Source organism: Toxorhynchites rutilus, chromosome 2 (genome assembly GCF_029784135.1).
Source record: "Toxorhynchites rutilus septentrionalis strain SRP chromosome 2, ASM2978413v1, whole genome shotgun sequence".
In the NCBI taxonomy this organism is placed as follows: Eukaryota; Metazoa; Arthropoda; class Insecta; order Diptera; family Culicidae; genus Toxorhynchites; species Toxorhynchites rutilus.
In genome coordinates, this window is record NC_073745.1 from 4,853,146 (window position 1) to 4,874,529 (window position 21,384).

Sequence of the window (21,384 nt, forward strand, 5' to 3'; positions counted from 1 at the left end):
TAATGTGCACTGAGCCACTTCAGCTAATAACAGATATTTTTAAATAACCGAACCATATATCGAGTTCAGGGAACACTACCGACAACAGAGATGAGGTAGGGTCTTGTTCTGAAATTGGTGACTGATCAACCTGCGACGACACTGATGACCGTCGTACAGAACTTCGGCAAATACGTTCCCAAGCGAGGGGGATCAGCGATTCCATGGAAGTCCTGTGTGATCAAGACTACGGGCTGTGGTGGCTAGAACGTGATACAGAATCGTTACGATGGATCAGGTTTACGTTGAAACGTTTAGGGAAATATGGAGGCACTGCGAGTGATTCACTTAGATACGCAGTTGTGCCGTTAGTCGCAATGGAGCATGGTGGTATCATGATTACTCACACAGGTAACAACTGTGTAAAACGCTTGCGCTCACTTTAGCATCATAGTAACCCATGAGTTTTCAAACTAAATTTGACAGTTGAACTGTTGAAGTTATGGCGAAAATAGGTAAAGTAACTGCGCACCATGGTTTGTGCACACTGAGAGTTCCAGCCCGTTGTGAAGGAAGTGCACATCATCGATTACTTTGAATCCGCGAGATACGCCCGTTCCGGTATCTATAATATCCTTACGCTTATGGAGAACAATGAGAGCATTGAACGGAACCCTAAAGCAGAAGACGGTCTTTGGACCGGGAGGTCGGAGCAATGAGTCAAACAATGAAAAATACCTAGCGGAGATGAACATCATCATGCGGAAACGTAAGTCAAGACAGGCAGTGTCGGAAAAGCAAGCTGTGACCCAGGCACAAAGGCAGAAAAGGATGGAGAGTGAAATTCTACCGGTGAAGCGAGCCGTCACGGTCGTCATGGACGACGAGACGTATTTAACCCTTTCAATACGGCAGTGTGCTCCGTCGAAGTGCTACCGCTGTATGCACATCGCGCTGGTGAGATCGATGTGCAGTATGACTTTCATGTCGTCTAAAGACGACGCTCGTACACACAGCTCATCGCGCGGATATCGACTATAGACGACGCTCGTAGCGAAAGGGTTCAGGTTGGATGGCAACGACTGGCAGAAAACCAACTACTTTACGTCTCCCACCAAGGGGGTAAGTTCCGACGTGAAGATGCTTCTGCGACTAACTATCAGTGAAATAGGGAACACACAGCCGCTCTTCTTCCGCTTGGGACTTGCGGTGAACGGGGAGATTTAAAGAACAAAGTGCCTGCCGGAAGTTACCGAATGTGGCGTTTTGGTCAGACATGGCCTCCATCTATTACGCGGAGAAGGAGATGAACCACTCGAAGATAGATGTTGTTCCGAAGTCCGCCAACCCTCCGAATATCCCCTGCAGCGTCCAATTGGGAATTTCTGGGGAAACCTGGAGCGGAAGATCTACTCCAACAATTTTGTGGTGAAAAGGGAAGAGGAACTAATAATTAAAGCAAGGAAAGAATCGCAAAAACATGCCAACAAGTGTGTTTTCGACAGCAATAGCGAGAGTTCTGATCAACAACCGAAAGGCCGCTCGACAGGCCATCATAAATATTTAGATGATTCCTCTGCGATTCCATTTATTTATGGGAAAAATTTCTCGGTTCTATAGAATCTTCGAAAGAGATTGCTCGGCGAACTTGGTATCATGCGAGAAGGTTAGGAGTTTTGGAGCTTTGTTTGTTGTACTTTCCATTTGGAAGTGGGTTATTCAGATATGGAGAATAACTTACTTCTAACCACAGCCTTCCAGACACTGAAATGAACCGCTTCGTTTGATAAAACCCAGGTTCTGAGCTGCTCACAGGAATGGATCGTTTTACCCATCTATAATTCAAATATCCATGACGACGGTTTCGAAAAGACTAGAATAAAATAAGGAATAGTTGATAACAGTTTAGTTCAAATTAGATCATTGTTCCAACATTGCTCATTGGAACACAAGAAGCGGAACGTAATGAGCAACCATTGACAAGTTCGATGCTCAGTTCTCAATATATAAAAATATTTCACACAATAACAATTTCCGTACGACAATTGTGATTCGCGTGAATGACGCACATGCATTCGAAAAACAAGCTTTGAAGGCATGAAATGCACAAATTGTATCGTTTCGATTGGCAAAAAAATCCCTTTTTTTTGTGTCGAAAATTGCACACTAATTCGAATCCACCTATTTGTGAATGCAAATGCTCTGATCTCTACGGCTCGTTTCAATTGGTACCACAGACTACTCTTCAAGAATTCCACACCTCTATTCTGCGAGAACTCTGTGTCTGTGTGAGTGTCACGAGTATGGGATGCATATGGAAAGAATGTGAATGTGAATGTGGGTGGCTTTGCCAATGAATAATGTAACGCGTCTCGTGCGCTACCGTCGATCGTGATTGCAGCTTATCTGTTTGTGGTTTGTGTACGCGGAAGGGTGAATACGGGGGGTTCTGTCGTAGGTAATCTCTCTTCAAACTCTTATTTTTAACCATTAGCTTGTTTGTAATACTCATTTCTGTATTCGCGTGTCGTGTACTAATTCATACTACGGCTAAACCCACTAAACGCGACTCAAAGTGATTTCTCCTGCTGCTCTCGTGTCGCTCATATCATATACACACATTTCGAATTGTCCAGCAATTTGTAGCAAGCTGTGACCTGTTTCATTTCCTTTTTTGTTCCATGTTTGTTTTGTTTTGTTGGTTTTTTTTTGCTTTGTGACTGTTTACGTTTCGAATTGTTTTCTTCCTTATTATGTGTTTTTGTTTGTTTGTTTGTTTGTTCGTCTACTCTAGATGACCTACTTCGCTGTAATACCCAACAACAGTTTCAAGGTTAGCTAAACTTCACTGAAACGAAATGCACGCTGTTTTGGTTTGATCGGGTCAGATTGCGCTTGGTATGTGTGTTTTTGTAGCTTAACTTTCCTTATTTTCTCTGTCTCTGTCTATTCTGCTTCAACTATAAGTATTGCTCTCTAAAGCACATTAGAAGGAAATTAATAAACCGCGCCGCGAGATCTTCCCTCTTCAATTGTATATTCAAAGGAATTTATACTGTTGTCGATTTTGTCCAAACCGCGAATTTCTCTGTAAAAAATTGAAGAAAGTAAATTTAAGAATTTAAGAATTTGAATTATAACATAGATGGTAGAATTTTTTTTTGTGGTTAAATTTAGAAAGTTGCTTTTTTCTCACAGAGATTAAATAATAAACACAACAGCTGGATAGAGTTTATTTTTTGTTTCATAAGAATACGCATGCAATTTTATTTCAACCGAAACAAAGTCTCATTTATTTAATCTATCATATACAAATATTTAGCGATACACAGTAGTGAACAGTGTTGAGATCGACTGTCAGAAACTTGGCGCGAGTGTTTCCACATACGATTGGGTTCTGTACAAAATGGCATTTGCGCGATCGATGAATATGTCCACTTTGGTCGGGGATTTCGTGGGGGCGGGGGCGAAATCAGCCAATCAATACGCAAATAGAAGCATCCCATTTTGTGCCCGCCAGCTTCGCTAGCATCCAGGAGCTTCCATCATTTATCCAGAGGATTCACAATGCAAAAAAAAAAATCACCGAGAAAAGAAAAACAACACAAAGAGCTTAGCGGCGAGAGGTTCATATATGATGCCAGTGGGCAACCAAATACAGGTCAACCGCATTTCGAATTGCATTTAATCGATCTGTCCCCCCCGCTGTACTTCGTCTCGCAATCAGCTATACACCTACACCTATTTTGCTTCGTTTGCTTTTCAAGAAGAGGCTTCTTCTTCCGCCGGGCAAATGATATCACAATTACATCGTGTGTTGGTATTCGACTTAGCTGGCACCGGCACACGGCTACGAGACAGTGCCAAGCCGTGCGTTGATTCAATTTTCGATACCACCGGGCACATTTATTGCATAACTTGCGGGTGTGTATGGAAACGTGGAAAACCCCTAAACAAGGACGAATGCAGGTTTGTCATTGATGCTCTCTGGTATTTAGGGCACAATGCTCTTTCAACGTCGTTGTTCGTTGAACCGAAAAGAGGTGCTACTGTTATTAACCATTCAACCAACGATTTAATTTTCAACAGCGCAAACCAGCTTCGCCACCCTATAATTTTCGAACGGGATGAACTCTATTTTGAGAAATGGAAAGTGGAATAAAGCTAGTAATAGCTCAACCTGAATGCTCGTGAATTAATTTCTTCAATAGTTAGTTATACTGAGGTTCTTTTCGAGTAGTGACGTATCTTCAATGTGAAAATTAGAATAAATTTGAGGTTCGCTCCGTGAGTCTTGCGACTTGATAACACTGGTGTGGCTAGTTAAAAACTAAACTGACCGTCCAAAACTTCGATGCTGTGCGTGTCCTGATCAGGGCTCGGCATAGCCATAGTCAACTGAGGATAGTCAGCTGCCTATCTGACTGACTATATCCGTATTCAGTTGGAAATGACTTTTAGCTTCTTCAGGCAGTTTTTCCGCCAAAACTACCAAACAGTCAGTCGGGCGTTTAGTCGCTTTCCCCCTCTACGACTGGACTATCTCATTTAATTCGTCCCAGTCAAATTGTCTTCATTGCATTTTGAAGTGACTTCCTCCAAAACGAATTTGTTCCTCTCTTTCCCATGTATCACGAATGCATGCATCGATGTTTGAGTTCAACGTGGTTTGACATTCGCTACAGGTTAGCTAGCTTTTTTTGTATCGTACACGAAAATTACTCACACGTATAAAATAGCATGCAGTGTGTGTGTGCAGTTTTGCACGCTATTTGATAATACTAACGCGAGGACCTTTATGGTATACCTGATAACTGTCTAAGTTCGTTGGTTTGAGTTCACGATTGGTAGACAATAAACCGTCCATGGGTTAACTACTTTTTTGCATCAGATATCGAGTTTTCGTTCCTCTTATAGTAAAAATATAGTTGAAAAAAAAAGATTGCGTACGTTCAATTTCGTTCGTAGTGGGGGGGGGGGTTTAGTTAAATGTGGTTTTTGAAGTCAGTTGAATGAAGAGGCAGATTTGTATTCATTAGTTGCGTCAGTTAGAATAACCACTGACAGGACCAGTTCATCAGTCATCCTCGCTAGTCAACGATAGTCAATTCAATTTCTTGTCAATTCATTTCACTTATTGTTGACGGCGACTGCCGAAGCAGTTCTAGTCGAAGCGAAGCTACTGAGAGTAGAGTCGGTCTTCATTTTTCACCTTCGAATATTTTGGGCCCTGGTACTGATAATGCAAGATCGACATGTGATATACCGTGAGATTCCATAATTTGACAATTGCTCCAAGAAAAGGATCCTATAAATTGATGTTAAAACCTTCGAAGAAATTCAAATGCCTTGTGTGACCTCTATACGGTCGATTATAAAGGGTGTGTCAAATCAAATTGCATCACTGAAAAAACGCTGTAGAAATTTAATTTTTAGGAATTATATCTACAGCTTTCGCTTATAATCAGATAAGAGTGTATAGATCACGTTGGCCACGCTTCACTGTCAATTTTTCGTAAATTTGGAAAAATGTCGTCGAACAAAAAAGAGCGTCGTGTATTAATCCTGTGCACTCATCTCGAGAATCCGGAGTTGTCACATCGGGACATCGGTAAGATGCTGGGAATCGTCCAATCCACCAGCGGACTTTCGTCAGCTGCCGGGCCTGTTGTTCTTCTCCGCAGAGGACAAATTCAGCGTTCCGGAGGAGATTCGCACGCAGAAACTATCCAAGTTTGCCAAAAAGTACATGGTGTGGCAAGCGATCTGTTCTTGCGGAAAGCGGAGCGCCCCCTTCATGATGACCGGCACGGTAAACGGGCAGGTTTACCTTAAGGAGTGCCTACAGAAGCGCTTACTACCACTATTGAAGCAGCACGAGGGCCCGACCATCTTCTGGCCGGATCTCGCTTCGTGCCACTATTCAAAGGACGTGTTGGAGTGGGACGAAGCCAACGGGGTCACCTTCGTGCCAAAGGAAATGAACCCGCCCAACGCGCCGGAGCATCGCCCAATAGAGAAATATTGGGCGATTATGAAGCAGGCCCTCCGGAAGAACCCAAAAGTTGTCAAATCGGAGGCGGACTTCAAGAGAAAATGGATTTCTGTTAAAAAAAAAAAACTACAACCTGACGTTGTACAGAACCTTATGGACGGGGTAAAGAGGAAGGTGCGAGCATACGGGCTTGGGCTCGAAGTATGAATAAAAAGAAAATGCCAAAAGTTGTTTAATAGTTTTTATTTTACTGTCTAAAATTTTCAAAAGGATCGGTCTACTGGGCGAATTTCTACAGCGTTTTTTTCCGTGATGCAATGTGATGTGACACACCCTTTAGTGAGTATTTCCTTACTTAACCTTACCCAATAAAAGTTGGTCGCATTTTGGGCACTTCCAAAGAAATGGTCGCCTGTTTTCCAGAAAAAACGCCATGTGGCAAGAATACCCTTAGAGAAGCGTGGAATGCACAATTCTGTCAGGAGTCTTAAAGCCTGTTACAGTTATAATAGTGTCGCATACAGTAGGACATTTCGCGGCCTAGAAATAAAGTACAAAACATGTAAAGAGCCAAACGTATAGGGAGTGTTGCGGGTGGGTTCAAATTCGTTTACGCAGATAAATTTGCCCGTAAGATGACGATTTGGCAAGGGATCTGTAGCTGTGGAGAGAAGACATAGGTTTTCATCACTGGTACCACAATGAATGGAAAAGATTGCAAGAAGGTGTGTCATCAGAGCAAGATTTTGTCCCTTCATTCGACCCCACAATGCTCCTGCCATAACAGCCAAGATATAGTCAAGTGGTATAAGAAGAAAAAGATCGATTTCATGGAAAAAACTATCAATCCACCAAATTGTCCGAATTTTCGTCCCATCGGAAGATATTGGGCAGTTATCAAAGACAAACTGAAGAAATGTAGCAGAGCCTTAAAAAAACAGCTACAATGGAAAAGTGGTGGAACAAGGTTAACAAATACGGTTACCAGCACTACTTTGCAGAAAATGATGGGTTGTATCACACGAAAAGCTCGAAAATTGATCCGAACAGCTGACGAATAATTTGTATTTTTGTATGTATTTTTCGTTTGAAGTTCATTAAAAACCTACAAAATAGCATTCTTGTCTTTTTGTACGTTATTTCTATGCTGAGAAATGTCCTTCTTTATACGAAACAGGTTTTAGACCAAATAAGTAAAAACGACTCAAAACGACGAATCATCCTTCATTATGACAATGCGAGCTCTAACACATGGCTCAAACAACCGCCTACGTGACCGGTGAAATCATCGATTTAAAGCAGTTCATATTTGGCATCCAAAGACTTCTTTTCGTTCCCATCAAAAACATCAAGAATACATTGCGTGGTCAACGATTCTCGATGCCAGGAGATGTGATTGAAGCGTTTAAAACACATGTTTTGGAGGCACCACTTTCAGAGTGGCATGGATGCCACAATGAATGGGTTGAGCGAATGCTAAAATATATCAATCATCACGGAGAATACTTTGAAAAACAATCAAGCCATTTTCAATGGCAAATTATCATGTTTTTCTTACTAGTCGCAAATTATACGAAGCAGTCCTCGGGTCGGATCGGTCGAGGTTTGATCAATCTTGACTCGATAGATTTACCACGAGAGGCTCGATTATAGGTTGTGAGGCTCAAGAGATTTTTACTAAGGGTTTTCTCTAAGGCCGCTGAGATTTAAAAAAATATATGAATTGAATACCAGATAGCTGCGTTTTTTAGCAATTGGTAGATTAATATTTTACCTCACTCTAAATGGAGCCATAGTAAACGGCTTGACCAGGTTCACAGTGCAGATTGACCATTTAACCCTCAGTTGGATCATGGCCTTATGCTGACAGAGAAGAGGGGCTGCTCTCCACATTGAAAGAAACCATTCTGAGCGTCTGTTTACTATATGGATGTGGCTCGAAACAACATAGGTTCCTCATGTTCCTCAGGTCGTGTTGGCGTGGGGTCCTAAACAAAACTGTGCGGGGGATTGGTGCAGCCCTGCCAGTCATCTGTTAAAAAAGTGAACATAGGAAAATTCACACAGAAATTAGAGGCACGACAATCGGGCCCTAGCATAACCGCAGAGAATCGCGGAAATTGTTCAAGATCGCACAAAGAGTACAACATTTTATCTCACATCCTCTTCCGACATGGTATGCTATGACAGATATAAAGAAACATGAACGAACGCGGCTTTCCTAAAAAAGCTGACCAGACTTATTCAGGCAATGATGAACGATGTGCGGTGTAGTGGGCGAACGTCAGATGATCGATCGAAACCGTCAGAGGTTTACAGGGGACATCGACAATGAGATGGACTCTCCTGTCTGCTTTTTAATGTGGAGCAGAAAGATTGTATGCTTTGAATGTCAGAAAACAGTCCCGCAGAGAAGGTGTTCATATAGTATCAGGTGGAGCCAAAGAGGAAAGAAGCCCAGCTAGCGAATTGATGAACAGCACTGAATCAGTTCTACACAATTTGATCGAAAAACATTCAATGGATCACATCACAACATGCGACTCGCTTCATAAACACAACGAGAACACGCCGTTTTTGCTGATGAAAAAAGAATCATTCACAACCATCATTGTTCATCATCTTCAAGCGAAAAAAAAATTTGGGTGAGCGAAACGAATCACCACTCCCAAAGCCAGTCTTACCCCAAAGAATCTCATTTCTGATTAGATTGGAGAGAAATTCTGTATGCTGAACTTCCAATAAGCAGTCAGTCGACGATTCCCAAAGAGTTCTGCTTGAAACTGCACGCATTTAAAAGCAGCGATCCAGGACAAATATCAGTCCACATGTGCACATTTTGAAAAAACCCGGCAACATGCAGTTTGGCTGGGATTTGCTACTTTGTGCTCATCAGATTGCAATCAGACTTGGCGTAGGAATATGGGAAAGATCACAAACGCTGAAAATGGAATAATCTCGGCTCCAAGACTGTACTTTGCGTTCAAGCAGAGTATCTAAAGACTAATGGTTACAATACAACGAAACCCACAATTGAGTGATTTTACAGCATGAAAATACTGGACACATCACTTACTCATTTTTTCCAGGGATATAAATATGAAACATAGATTATACTAGTAATGTAAAAGATTAAAAGCCATACCGATAGTGATTTTCATATTTTTGCCATCTGTCATCAATAGACAATTCTAAATCTAGGAAGTTTCATGCAACCACATCTGTTGTGTTGATGGATTTTAGAAATGTGGATTTTGTCCCAACCAACTACGACCTGTGGCCATCACTTATTTTTTTTGCTGGTGGGAGCTTGTGGCAAACAAGCTTTCGGCAATTCACAATGTTATGGTTGGTTCAAAAGTTAAAAAGAAAAAGAAACATTGATGTGAGGAACGAGGACGATGGAAATCACCGTTAGCCGTTTTCGAGGACATCGATGAAACTGCCAAAACGGAACGCTGTCGAAAACAATTGATCGAATCGAACCATACTCTGTTCCAAAAACGACCGGAACGCCAGAAAACGGAACACAAAGTAATTTTTAATGATGACAAGGCCTCGTCACACCGAACAAGTCCGGCCAGATAAACGGTTGAGTTACTCAGTTAGAATCAACTACTGCATGCGGCTTATTCGCCAGACCTGACTCTCACTGAGATATGCTTCGACTGTTATGAAAATGTTAGAAAATTGCTCGATGACATGTTTGGCTCAAAAAACCAATATTTTTTTTGGCGATGTATTCACGAATTGCATGACAAACGGGAAAATGCGCAGATTTCAATTGAATAAAATATTTTCAACCATTTCAGAACAATAAACGTGTATTTTTAATGGAATAATCCTGTTTCATATTTATACAGCTGGTATCGCCACATTCAATAATCTGTGCACTACAAATAATATACGAGGGTCGTTCAAAAAATAAGTTTCAGTGCCTCAGAAATCGCGGAAAAATTAAGTTAGGACAAAAAAAACTAGATGATTTTCGTAATCTACGTTTTATTTTCTATTTTTCTACATAATCGCCGTAACGTTCGAGGCATTTTTCATAACGTGGCACGAGTTTTTCTATCCCGAACGCAAAGTGCGTAGCGTCCAACTTTATGAAGTACGATGTAACTGCGTCACGAATTTCATCAGTGTTATCGAATTGTCGACCGCCGAAACCCTGTTTCATCACCGGGAGTAAGTGATAATCGCTAGGGGCGAGGTCTGGGGAGTAAGCAGGAGTTACGCGAGCAGAATGGGGCCGCACATTATCGTGGATGAGGAACACTTCTTTCGTCAATAAACCTGGCCTTTTGTTCTTAATCGCGGTTCTTAATCGGTCCAAAACTTCACAATAGTACGGTGATGAAACAGGCGTTCTCGCGGTCAACGATTCGATAACACTGAAGAAATTCGTGACGCAGTTACATCGTACTTAAAAAAAAATGGACGCTACGCATTCCGCGCTCGTGGCACGAGTTTTTCTATTCCGAGAAAAATACCTCGAACGTTACGGCGATTATGTAGAAAAATAGAAAAAAAATTGTCCTAACTTTATTTTTCTGCGATTTCTGAGGCACTGAAACTAATTTTTTGAGCGACCCTCGTACTAAAAATTAGCCAAAAACTAGGTACAGATAATGCAGACTTTTTGGAAAAATTAGGATGAAAACTTTGTTTGGAAAGAATATTTCATTTTGGCAACCCTGTCCCGACTCCTTTTTGTGAATGTGGTCGAGACATATTCGGAAACGGAGTGTCCATGGCATCGAGTTCTCAAAACGCTGCTTCCTTCGATCATTACGATTAATGGTCTTATTGAGATGTGGAAAAACGGTATCGAATCGTTAATGGAAAGAGGACAAGTTTTTGAATGAAAGATTCGTAAACTGCCCGAAAAATAACGAAAAGAGTAATCTGTAGCAAAATAATGGAATATCACCAGTGTCTAGAATAGCTACAAATTTTCAGGGGTAACGAACAAGATATTATTTCAGTGTAAATTATATACGAGGTATGTTCAAAAAGTATCACGTATTTCGAATTTTTGCGGGTTACGTATATTCGAATTTCGATTATTTAGTGGCTTTATGTTGGTACTCGTGTCTCTCACTTATGCCGACAAGTTCGACCATTTTGAATGCTCAGTTAATTGTTGACAGCTGCTTTGTTTGCCCGTGTTTTGGCTCGTCTTCGATTTTTACCTATTCCAAAAAATGGATCAAAGAACCTGTATCAAATTTTGTGTGAAAAACGAAATTACGAGGGCGGTCCGATAAGTACTTAGCCTCATCGCCCGATGGTGTCAGTATCACAGGAGAGATTACTATCGTGTAATACATTCTCGTAAACGGCTACTGTCAAAATTTCAGCCGAATCAGACTCCTAGTTTTGTTTTGACCGTGTGTGTAAGCGGGTTTTAGAAAAATGGAAAAAGAGCAATATCGGTCGGTCATTCGATTCTTGTTTTGGAAGGGAAATCGCGCAGCGAAATTAAAGAGCGCTTGGATGTTGCATACGGTGACTTGACGACCGTCAAACATTGGTTTAACGAGTTTCAACGTGGTCGCACGTCGGTTTTTGATGAGCTACGCCCAGGGGTCCCGAAAACGGCTACCACGGAGGATAACGTGAAAAAATCCACGATCTCGTATTGGCAGACCGCCAATTGAAGGTACGCGAGATAGCTGAAACAGTAGGCATCTCAAAAGACCGCGTGGGTCATATCCTGCATGAAATTTTGGGCATGAGAAAGCTGTCGGCGCGATGGGTGCCGCGTTTGCTCACTCCAGACAACAAGCGCAACCGTGAGACCACTTCAGAGCAGTGTTTGACTTTTTAAGCAATCCGAAGGAGTTTCTGCGTCGTTTCGTGACCGTCGACGGAACATGGATCCACTGGTACACACCAGATACCAATGAACAGTCGAAACAGTGGACTTCACCCCGCGAACGTGCTCCGAAGAAGGCGAAGACTGTCCTATCGGTCGGAAAGGTGATGGCCACCGTTTTCTGGGATTCACAAGGTGTGATCTACATCGACTACCTGGAGAAGGGCAAAACGATCACATGAATCTACTATGCCGAATTATTAGGCCGATTCGACGCCGAATTGCAGAAAAAACAGCCCCATTTGGCGAAGAAAAAAAGTGCTCTTCCACTATGACAACGTACCGGCTCACACCTCCACCGTCGCCACGGCCAAATTGCACTACGAACTGCTGTCCCATCCACCGTGTTCTCCAGATTTGGCCCCGTGTGACTTTGACACTTGAAAAAGTCACTCGCCTACCTTACAGAACTCGAGAAAACGTATTTTTCAGATAGACTAAAGAAGTTGAAGCATCGCAGGGTCAAGTGTATCGAGCTAAAAGGAGACTATGTTGAGAAATAAATCGCCACTTTTCCAAAAATTTAGTTTTTTTTGTAGGCTAAGTACTTATCGGACTGCCCTTGTAATTAGTTATTGGATGCATATTTTTTCGATATGTTCTTCGAGCCTATCGGTACATGGTACAATATTTCAGTCAGTTTTTTTCCATATTCGATGTTGACATTGTTTGCCACTGTTGATAGTTGAGGAGTGGCAAACAAAATAGTGTTTGTACATATTTCAAACCAAACTTTATCTGTCAAAAAGTGTCCAATAATTGACTTTCAAACAAACAGTGTACGGTCACCTTAAGATTGGACAACGAAGTGCCTAAAATATAATATGGAGTATACATTTTTTCATATCGTTTTTCGACTGCATTAACCCTTTCCCGTTGTGCTCCCGTGGCCGAGTGGTTAGCGTCATAACTAACATGCCGGGTGTTCGGGTTCGATTCCCGTTCTGGTCGGGGGAATTTTTCGTCAAAGAAATTTCCTCCGACTTGCACTGTGATCACGCGTATTCTAGAGCTTGCCACTCAGAATGCATTCAAGGCGTGTTATTTGGCATAGAAATCTCAACTAAGTACTAATAAAAATGACGCAAGTAATACTACGTTGAGACGGTGAAGTTCCTCTAGGAACGTTAGTGTCATTGAAGAAGAAGAAGAAGAAGAACCCTTTCCCGTACAACATCGAGTCCCACTCGTGATGTACTTGAATGAAATAGGCACTAGAATGCTCAGCAGAGTAGTGAAAGCACTTGATGTGTGACGTATTAAATAATACGGGAAGGGGTTAATATTATTTCTACGCTAATAACACATCTCAATTATATCCTATGTGCTCACTTCGAGAATAAGCGTATACCGGTGCAAGGTGGATGAAAATATCTTTGACAAAAAATCTCCCGGCGAGAACGGGAATCGAACCCGAAGCTCGCAACATGATAAGCAGTGTATCGAAAAGTAGTCTTAAACATTTAACACGTTATTACACACAAACGGGTGACCTTTTTTTGTCGTGTAATCAGAGCACGCTTTGTTTACATGTCAAAAATCGAAATACAAGTCATTTAGTCGCGGTCAAAAAGTTGTTCTCGTAATTGATTTGCAAACTAAAATGAAACTTCTGCACAATTTGTGCACCGAAAAGGGTGTTACACATTATGCCAAATCAACTCTACAATGGTTTTCGGAAAACAACATCATGTTCGTCGAAGAAGACCTCAACCCACCTAACTGTCCCCAGCTGCGGCCAATTGAACGTTACTGGGTAATTGTCAAGGCCAGGTTCAAGATGGAAGGTACAGTGTCTAAAAATATGTCAGAGTTCAAGAAGAATTGGTCTGCAGCTTCCAGAGAGTGCCCAATGACTACTGTGCAGAATTTGATGAGTGGAGTTAAATCTTTTCATTGCTATGTAAACTTAATATTCTTTAATAAAATTCACATTTGTAGAAACTTTCTGAACGTTTGATGTACGTTTAGTAGTTTAAGACAACTTTTCGATACACTCATTAAGTGTGTTGCTAACAATATAGCCACGAAAGCCGCCACGTTCACGTTATAAACTATTCGAACTCGATGGAAGAAGTATAAGAAAATTGGAAATAAAACATGACAAGAAACAAAGTAGGAATCTCCTAAATCTAGGGTCTTCTTTGTTCGCTGCTTTGTTAGATCATTTGACCATAATGAGTCGTCTCAAGTTCATTCGAGATATTTATTTACTAAAGTTTACCTTTATTCCTTTAATAGTAAATAATTCAATTTGAATATCTCCTCCTGGAATGACTCTGATGTTCCTAGAGAACTCGTGTAGAGAACAAGACGGTTGTGTTTGGAGCAAGGGAGAGAGACTGTGACCTGTATATACAGGAGCAATTTCGATATGCTATTTTGTGTATATACTTCTCCGCTAAAATGATAATAAATTGAATTTTCCCAATCAATGCAAGAGTATAAATCAGGAGGATACTTCAGCGAATTATCACCCTGCGTCTCCATAGACTGTCGTTACGGAGGAGTTCCAACCTGAAAGAAAAATCCGGTGGAGACACATTATACACCCAAACACAATTGCCAATTGTGGTGAACACCATTCGAAGGTAGTATTTACAGACGACCACAAGTTTCGTTTTTATTCATTTTTGTCATCTTAACACTGTTCGGGTTTCTGTACAATTAAATTATAATTATCAAGAGCTTTACACAAAAACTAATATTTGCCTGGTGGTGGTAAGTGGTAAGTACAGTAATGGGAAAACCGAAAATAAATTTAGAAAAAATAAATTCCACGACAATATATTCATCAACACTAAAATAGTTCAACTAGTATATGTACTCCAATGCAACCGAAGGGAGGAAGTGGAAGAAGAAGAAGAAGAAGTAGATAACACTGACGTTAACACAAAGTTTCATCAGGCGGTAAGTGTAGCGACTATTCAACAAAACCGAGGTGTCGATGTGTGAGTGTTTGTAGCTAAATGAACAAAAGATAAACAATAAAAAACCAGATGTAGAGTATGCAAAAATTTGGCTAATTCTGGAGAAAACAGAACAACTAAATAATCATCAGAACACAAGGCAAAACAATAACGTGTTACACAGAACGGTACAATATCAGGAAACTTCAAATTTCACTGTCCGAATTTTTTTTTTACTTTCTCTCACTTTTTTTTTTTTGATTCGCTTCGATATATATTTTTTTGTCGCTGTTGTTGTTGCTTTTCTTTAATCTTTAATCAAACTTAAAAAATGAAATGAAAACAAAGACAATCTGCGGGACTCTTTGGGGGTTGGTTTGGTGGTTGTTATTACTGCTGTTGCTATTTTAATAAGTCCGATCCGAGGAGTGGGCGGTGGGTTTTCTATTGCGGGAAAAGCACTCTAAACTAACTAAGCGACAAAACGGCAAAATTAATGCTAGCAAACGCCACACACGGACAGAGGACACATCCTTATCAGGTAATTGTACCAGATTATGATAGAGAAATAAAAAGTTGCATCGGTTGCAGAAAAAAATAGATAAATAAACAAAACCAACAACAGATCATTTACTGAGAGCACTCCCAACTGAGAAATTCGGCAAATTTGTTTGTAACACGGTGTGAACTCTCACACAATTGGAAATGCTCTAACGGTTACGATATTCCATTCGTGTTACAGATTAGTTAATCCAAATTAATCACATTCCTTTCCGGTGGTGGGGGTAGTAGATATAGTGGTGGGATGGTCTCGAGAGCTAGGTAGCAATCAATCGCAACGGTACTCTAACGCGTTAGTTCGCTCGGTCTTTTGCTACTCAAATTAAACGGCTGTTCAAATCAGTGCCTACACTGACGCCAAGAAATGAGTAAACAAAAAAAAAAGGATTTCATGTTATGAACATAATAAATCGGCCAGCAATAATAGATATGGACGGGCAACACAGCGTGTGTACAGAAATCTAACGAAAACTAACAACGTACCAGTAACAATTAAACAACATCATTCGAAAGGAACAAGCATATGGAGGAATTATGTTATTTGTGGGGGTGGCCCGGGTCGGATGAGTGTAGAAATGGAGAAGAGAAGGGTTGTGTTGTGAGGTCTCCAACTATCAGACAGATCTCTATTTTGTGTGACATCGGACAAATCGAAGAAGGACTACCAGAGAGGTTTGCAAAGTGCGCCAGATGAGTCGCTACTATTGTTGTTTGTTGTAGCTTGTTTAGTTGCTGTTTGTGTGCGTGCAGATGTGTTGGTGATTGTGTCGCAATTGTATCCTGCTCATTTGATTTATCGAAGAGCATAGGGCGGACACATTCCGTCGACATAATCTGTGAAACAAGTAAATTTGGACTATTTGCGTCCGTCTTGTCTTTTCTTTGTTTCTCTCATTGCACACTACATTGTTTTTACATAATTCTAGATAATGTTGCTGCTACTGTTTGCTATATATTGTTTTGTATTTATTGCTATGGCCTAAGACAGCTGAAGCTTCTCGGATAATATACACAACTTCTAGTCATAGCCAAGGATGCAGTGAAAACACTAACGTTTCGATTATTTGGATGATGCAACCGAAAGGCTGGCTCCGGTTGTTTTATGAAGTTCAATGATGCGAATGAAGAGAAATGACAATGGATGGGACGGCAAAACGAGAGAGAGAGAGAGAGCGGAAAATGTTCTACAATGAAGGTCGAATTGAAAATACAGCTAAGTAATCACAATTAGGTTATGTCTAAATATATAGAATATATAGTATGCATATGGACATGACAGCAAAATACTAAACAGCGCTCGGAGCGTGAGGCTGCCACTTCTAATAACAATAAAACAAGTAGTATGCACTAGTGAACCAGGAACAGAGAAGAGGATGATGAAACCAAAAGGACTCTAAAGTGAAGGATGACAATATAATGGGCTGCATTATGGTGGTGTGAGACATGGGTGGTATTCACAACTTGGTGACAATTTTCTCGGTACGATATACTCATTTGTTTTTTTTTACTTTTTACTTCAAAGTTGTTCTTTTTTCAATTGGCGCAAACTTCTAGGTATTAAGGTGACACATGGTGATCGGTATTACTATGCCGTTAAAAAGGTGGATAAGGCTGTTACTCAGTGTGCTAGAGACTGTACCGACTTGGCTGCTGTTACTAAACTTTCCTAGAGGCACTGAACTAACTTTACTCTGCATGAAACACACTAAATGACGACTGACATTCGAGAATACGGTTCATATTACTTGTTTGACTTTTTGCTACATAACAGAAAAAAAAACTTCTAGATTAGGGTTCAATCTAGTAAAATTCAACATAAACGAAACGGGGAAGTTTTAAAGAGTGAAACACAATCAATAGTATAAAACAGGAGAAAGCGTTAACTAAAGAAGGAGAGGAACAGCAACTTTTCGTTTATGATGTCAGTTAGTCAGTATGACCAGGAACGATTCGATGTAAATTTCATGCTGTTTCATATTTATGTGGGGTATGGTATGTGTTTGTAAATTGTGTGTTTTCGTTATGTCTCTGTTATTTTTATCTTTTTTTTTCTTTCTAATAAATCAAATAAATTACGAGAGCAAAAAAATTTGGAAGTCTTTTTCTTTTTTCTGAGAAAAATTGTTTGGAGAAAATCTATCAGAAAAATTTACTACCCTTGATCAACAAGCATAATAATCTTGCAATCTCTTGCTTCCTGCCATTATTGTAAGGATGATCTGGAAACAATCAATATCACATGTGAAGCAATATAAATGAATCCACCAAACTACCCTAAAATTTGCCCTATCGAAACATTCTGAAAGGGTTACACATGAAACCAGCGGGCAGTGTTGAAGAATTGGCCTAAATTGGTAAAAATGGTTAGAAAAGCCTTTGTGCAGAAGCTTATGCACAGAGAGAAGATAATCCGCCTACTGTACGAAAATAATGCAACTTGAAATAATTTATAATTATGGAGTATTTTTGAGGAAAAAAATCATCGAAAAATCGGTTTCTTTTATTTAAGAAAGAATAAAGGATGTCCCACATCAAACTGCATCATGGAGAAAACGCTGTAGAAAATTACCCATTGGATGTTTTCTCTTGAAAATTTTGGTAGAAATAATTTAGAGTGCATTGTTTACACTGTATTTTTATCGCTGTCAGTTTTTCGAAAATTGGAGAAAATGGCGTCACCAGAAAAGCAACGTCGCGAATTGATTTCGCGCAAGCACCTGGAAAATCCTCAACTCTCATCGAGGCATCGGAAAACAACTCGGAATTGTGCATCGATCGTAAGGAAAAATGCGGTCAGAATGGATGTTCTATTAGTGATCAGGACACTAGTTTGATGTCCTGGAGGTAGTAGGGAAGCAGAAACTTTCAAAGTTTGCCAAGAAATACATGATTTGGCAAGTGATCTGTTCATGTGGTAAACGGAGTGCGCCGTTCGTGACTACCGGGACTGTGGACGGGCAGATCTACCTCAAGAAGTGTCTACAGAAGCTTCTGCTTTTTCTGTTAAAGCAACACGAGGGCCCGCTTCTGGCCGGATCTAAAGGGTGTGTCACATCAAATTGCATCACGGAAAAAACGCTGTAGAAATTTAATTTTTAGGAATTATATCTTCAGCTTTCGCTTATAATCAGATAAGAGTGTATAGATCACGTTGGCCATGCTTCACTGTCAATTTTTCGTAAATTTGGAAAAATGTCGTCGAACGAAAAAGAGCGTCGTGAATTAATCCTGTGCACTCATTTCGAGAATCCGGAGTTGTCACATCGGGACATCGGTAAGATGCTGGGAATCGTCCAATCCACGGTCAGCAGAGTACTAAAACGATACTTCGAGAACCTAACCATCGACCGGAAGGTGAAGAACGGCAAAAATGGATGCTCCGTCAGTGAAAAAGATCACAAGCGCGTAGTTAAGCAGTTTAGACGTGATCCGAGAAGTTCGGTCCGGGATGTCGCCAATAAGCTGAATTTGTCAAGTTCATTCGTCCAGCGGACCAAGCAGCGGGAGGGCCTGCGTACATACAAGGTTCAGAAGGCTCCTAACCGCGACGAAAGGCAAAACATGGTGGGGAAGACGCGAGCCCGGAAGCTGTACACCGAAATGCTGACGAAGCCGCATTGCCTGGTAATGGACGACGAAACCTACGTCAAAGCGGACTTTCGTCAGCTGCCGGGCCTGTTGTTCTTCTCCGCAGAGGACAAATTCAGCGTTCCGGAGGAGATTCGCAAGCAGAAACTATCCAAGTTTGCCAAAAAGTACATGGTGTGGCAAGCGATCTGCTCTTGCGGAAAGCGGAGCGCCCCCTTCGTGATGACCGGCACGGTAAACGGGCAGGTTTACCTTGAGGAGTGCCTACAGAAGCGCTTACTACCACTATTGAAGCAGCACGAGGGCCCGACCATCTTCTGGCCGGATCTCGCTTCGTGCCACTATTCAAATGACGTGTTGGAGTGGTACGAAGCCAACGGGGTCACCTTCGTGCCAAAGGAAATGAACCCGCCAAACGCCCCGGAGCTTCGCCCAATAGAGAAATATTGGGCGATTATGAAGCAGGCCCTCCGGAAGAACCCAAAAGTTGTCAAATCGGAGGCGGACTTCAAGAGAAAATGGATTTCTGTTCAAAAAAAACTACAATCTGACGTTGTACAGAACCTTATGGACGGGGTAAAGAGGAAGGTGCGAGCATACGGGCTTGGGCTCGAAGTATGAATAAAAAGAAAATGCCAAAAGTTGTTTAATAGTTTTTATTTTTACTGTCTAAAATTTTCAAAAGGATCGGTCTACTGGGAGAATTTCTACAGCGTTTTTTCCGTGATGCAATTTGATGTGACACACCCTTTAGCTTCGGCCATTATCCAAAGGATGTCCTGGAGTGGTACGAATCAACGTTGTCTCTTTCGTACCCAAGAACAAAAGTACCCTTCTAAAAGTCGTTTAGGTTCACGGCTTAGAGGATCATTTGGGTGAATCGGCGGTTTGCAGCAAAACAACACTTCTATCCACGTTGTACGACAAACCAATACCTGTTTTACCGAAATGGACATCACTTGACTGGTCACACTTGTAATCCGATCGAGGATGTCGAGACCAAATCTCTATCAATACTCCATGAAAATTTGTAAACAACTAAGAAACAAGGAGAATATTATCCAACTCAGAAAATTTTTACTTCTACTGCCATGATTTGAGATGCGTCTAATCGAATGCTTCGGATTATTTTTAATTTTTGGCGTTTTTGAATTCTGTCAACTGAACTCATTTCGAAGAAATTATGTTGTTTAGTTGATTGTTATGAATGATTATCTGGGATGACAGTCAAATTTCAATTCGTCTTGGAAAACATGTGAAAAAAAATGGACGCCCATTCTCGTCGCATCGAATGAGAATGCGATACGAAATTGGGATATCGCTTCATCAAATTTTGTCAAATTTCACTATTTTAGCAATATACTGCGGAAAATTCATTTAAACGCAAGCTAATTTTTGTTAGAAGTCCTAGTTTAGACCTAAAATCATTCAATTTGAAAGTTGCGTACGAGGTATGTTCAAAAAGTATCGCCAATTTTGAATTTTCGCGAATTTTTCGAATTTTCATTAATTAGTGGCGTTATGTTGGTACTCATGTCTTCCGTGGAGGCAATCTGGCGTAGTGGTAACATCCATACCTCTCACGCAGAGATCACGAGTTCAATTCTCACTCCCGACATTCTTCCAAAAATGAAAGTAAAAGTGACGAACCAGCCGAAATGTGTTGAAAGTCACTATAATAGAGAAGCAAAAAAATCGAGGGGTTGTATCCGAGATACGACCGCTTAGGACGTAGGACTACACAATCTTTTTTTTTAATTTTTGTTGGTTCATCATTTCGGATATCATTTGCATACGAAGCAATCCGCCAGAAACGCCCGGATTTTTGTGGAAGAACAAAAATTGGCTTTTGCACCACGATAACGCCCCTGCTCAAACATCGTTGCTTGTGCGCGACTTTTTGGCCAAAAATAACACACTTATGATGCCACCGTATTCCCCAGATCTGGCCCCCTGTGAGTTTTTCTTGTTCCAGAAACTGAAGAGGCCCATGAAAGAACGACGCTACTATTGACGAGATAAAGACGGCATCGAAGGAGGAGCTGAACAAGATAAAAAATGATTTTCGAAGTACTTCGAAGATTGGAAAAAAACGTTGGCACAAGTGTATATCTTATGGGGATTACTTTGAAGGGGACAAAATAGATATTCATGAATAAATAAATTTTTTTTTTTTAAAACACAAAATTCGCGATTACTGCGATCACACCTCGTATTACTGCGATCAAATAAATTTTGTTTAGAATTTTTTTCAATCAAGTCCAATCAACGTAACGCCAACGCCTTGCAATCATGACTGAGATGAAATTTCAAGCAGGTACCCATATTTGTAGGTTTTTGTGATTACAATACTTTGTTGTTGTTGAATTGTTGAATTATAGAGACTTGAAACTTCTTCAGTTCATTCGATTCTATCAATAGTTTGCTTTTAGGCATAGATATCGTAGACATTTTATTACTCGAATGAAGTG

General features: G+C 40.8%; 1 protein-coding gene across 24 annotated transcripts in view; it reads right to left on the reverse strand.

Annotated features, from left to right (window-relative positions):
• Positions 1–2,663: 2,663 nt before the first annotated feature.
• Positions 2,664–21,384, reverse strand: part of LOC129766172 (plasma membrane calcium-transporting ATPase 1) — a 208,624-nt gene continuing 189,903 nt past the window's right edge. For 23 of the 24 annotated variants that reach the window (XM_055766668.1, XM_055766665.1, XM_055766648.1 and 20 more), the window contains one exon: positions 2,664–3,067. In XM_055766668.1, coding sequence (XP_055622643.1) covers positions 3,030–3,067 — 38 coding nt within the window. In that variant the 3' untranslated portion in view covers positions 2,664–3,029. The other variant, XM_055766672.1, reaches the window with a different exon arrangement.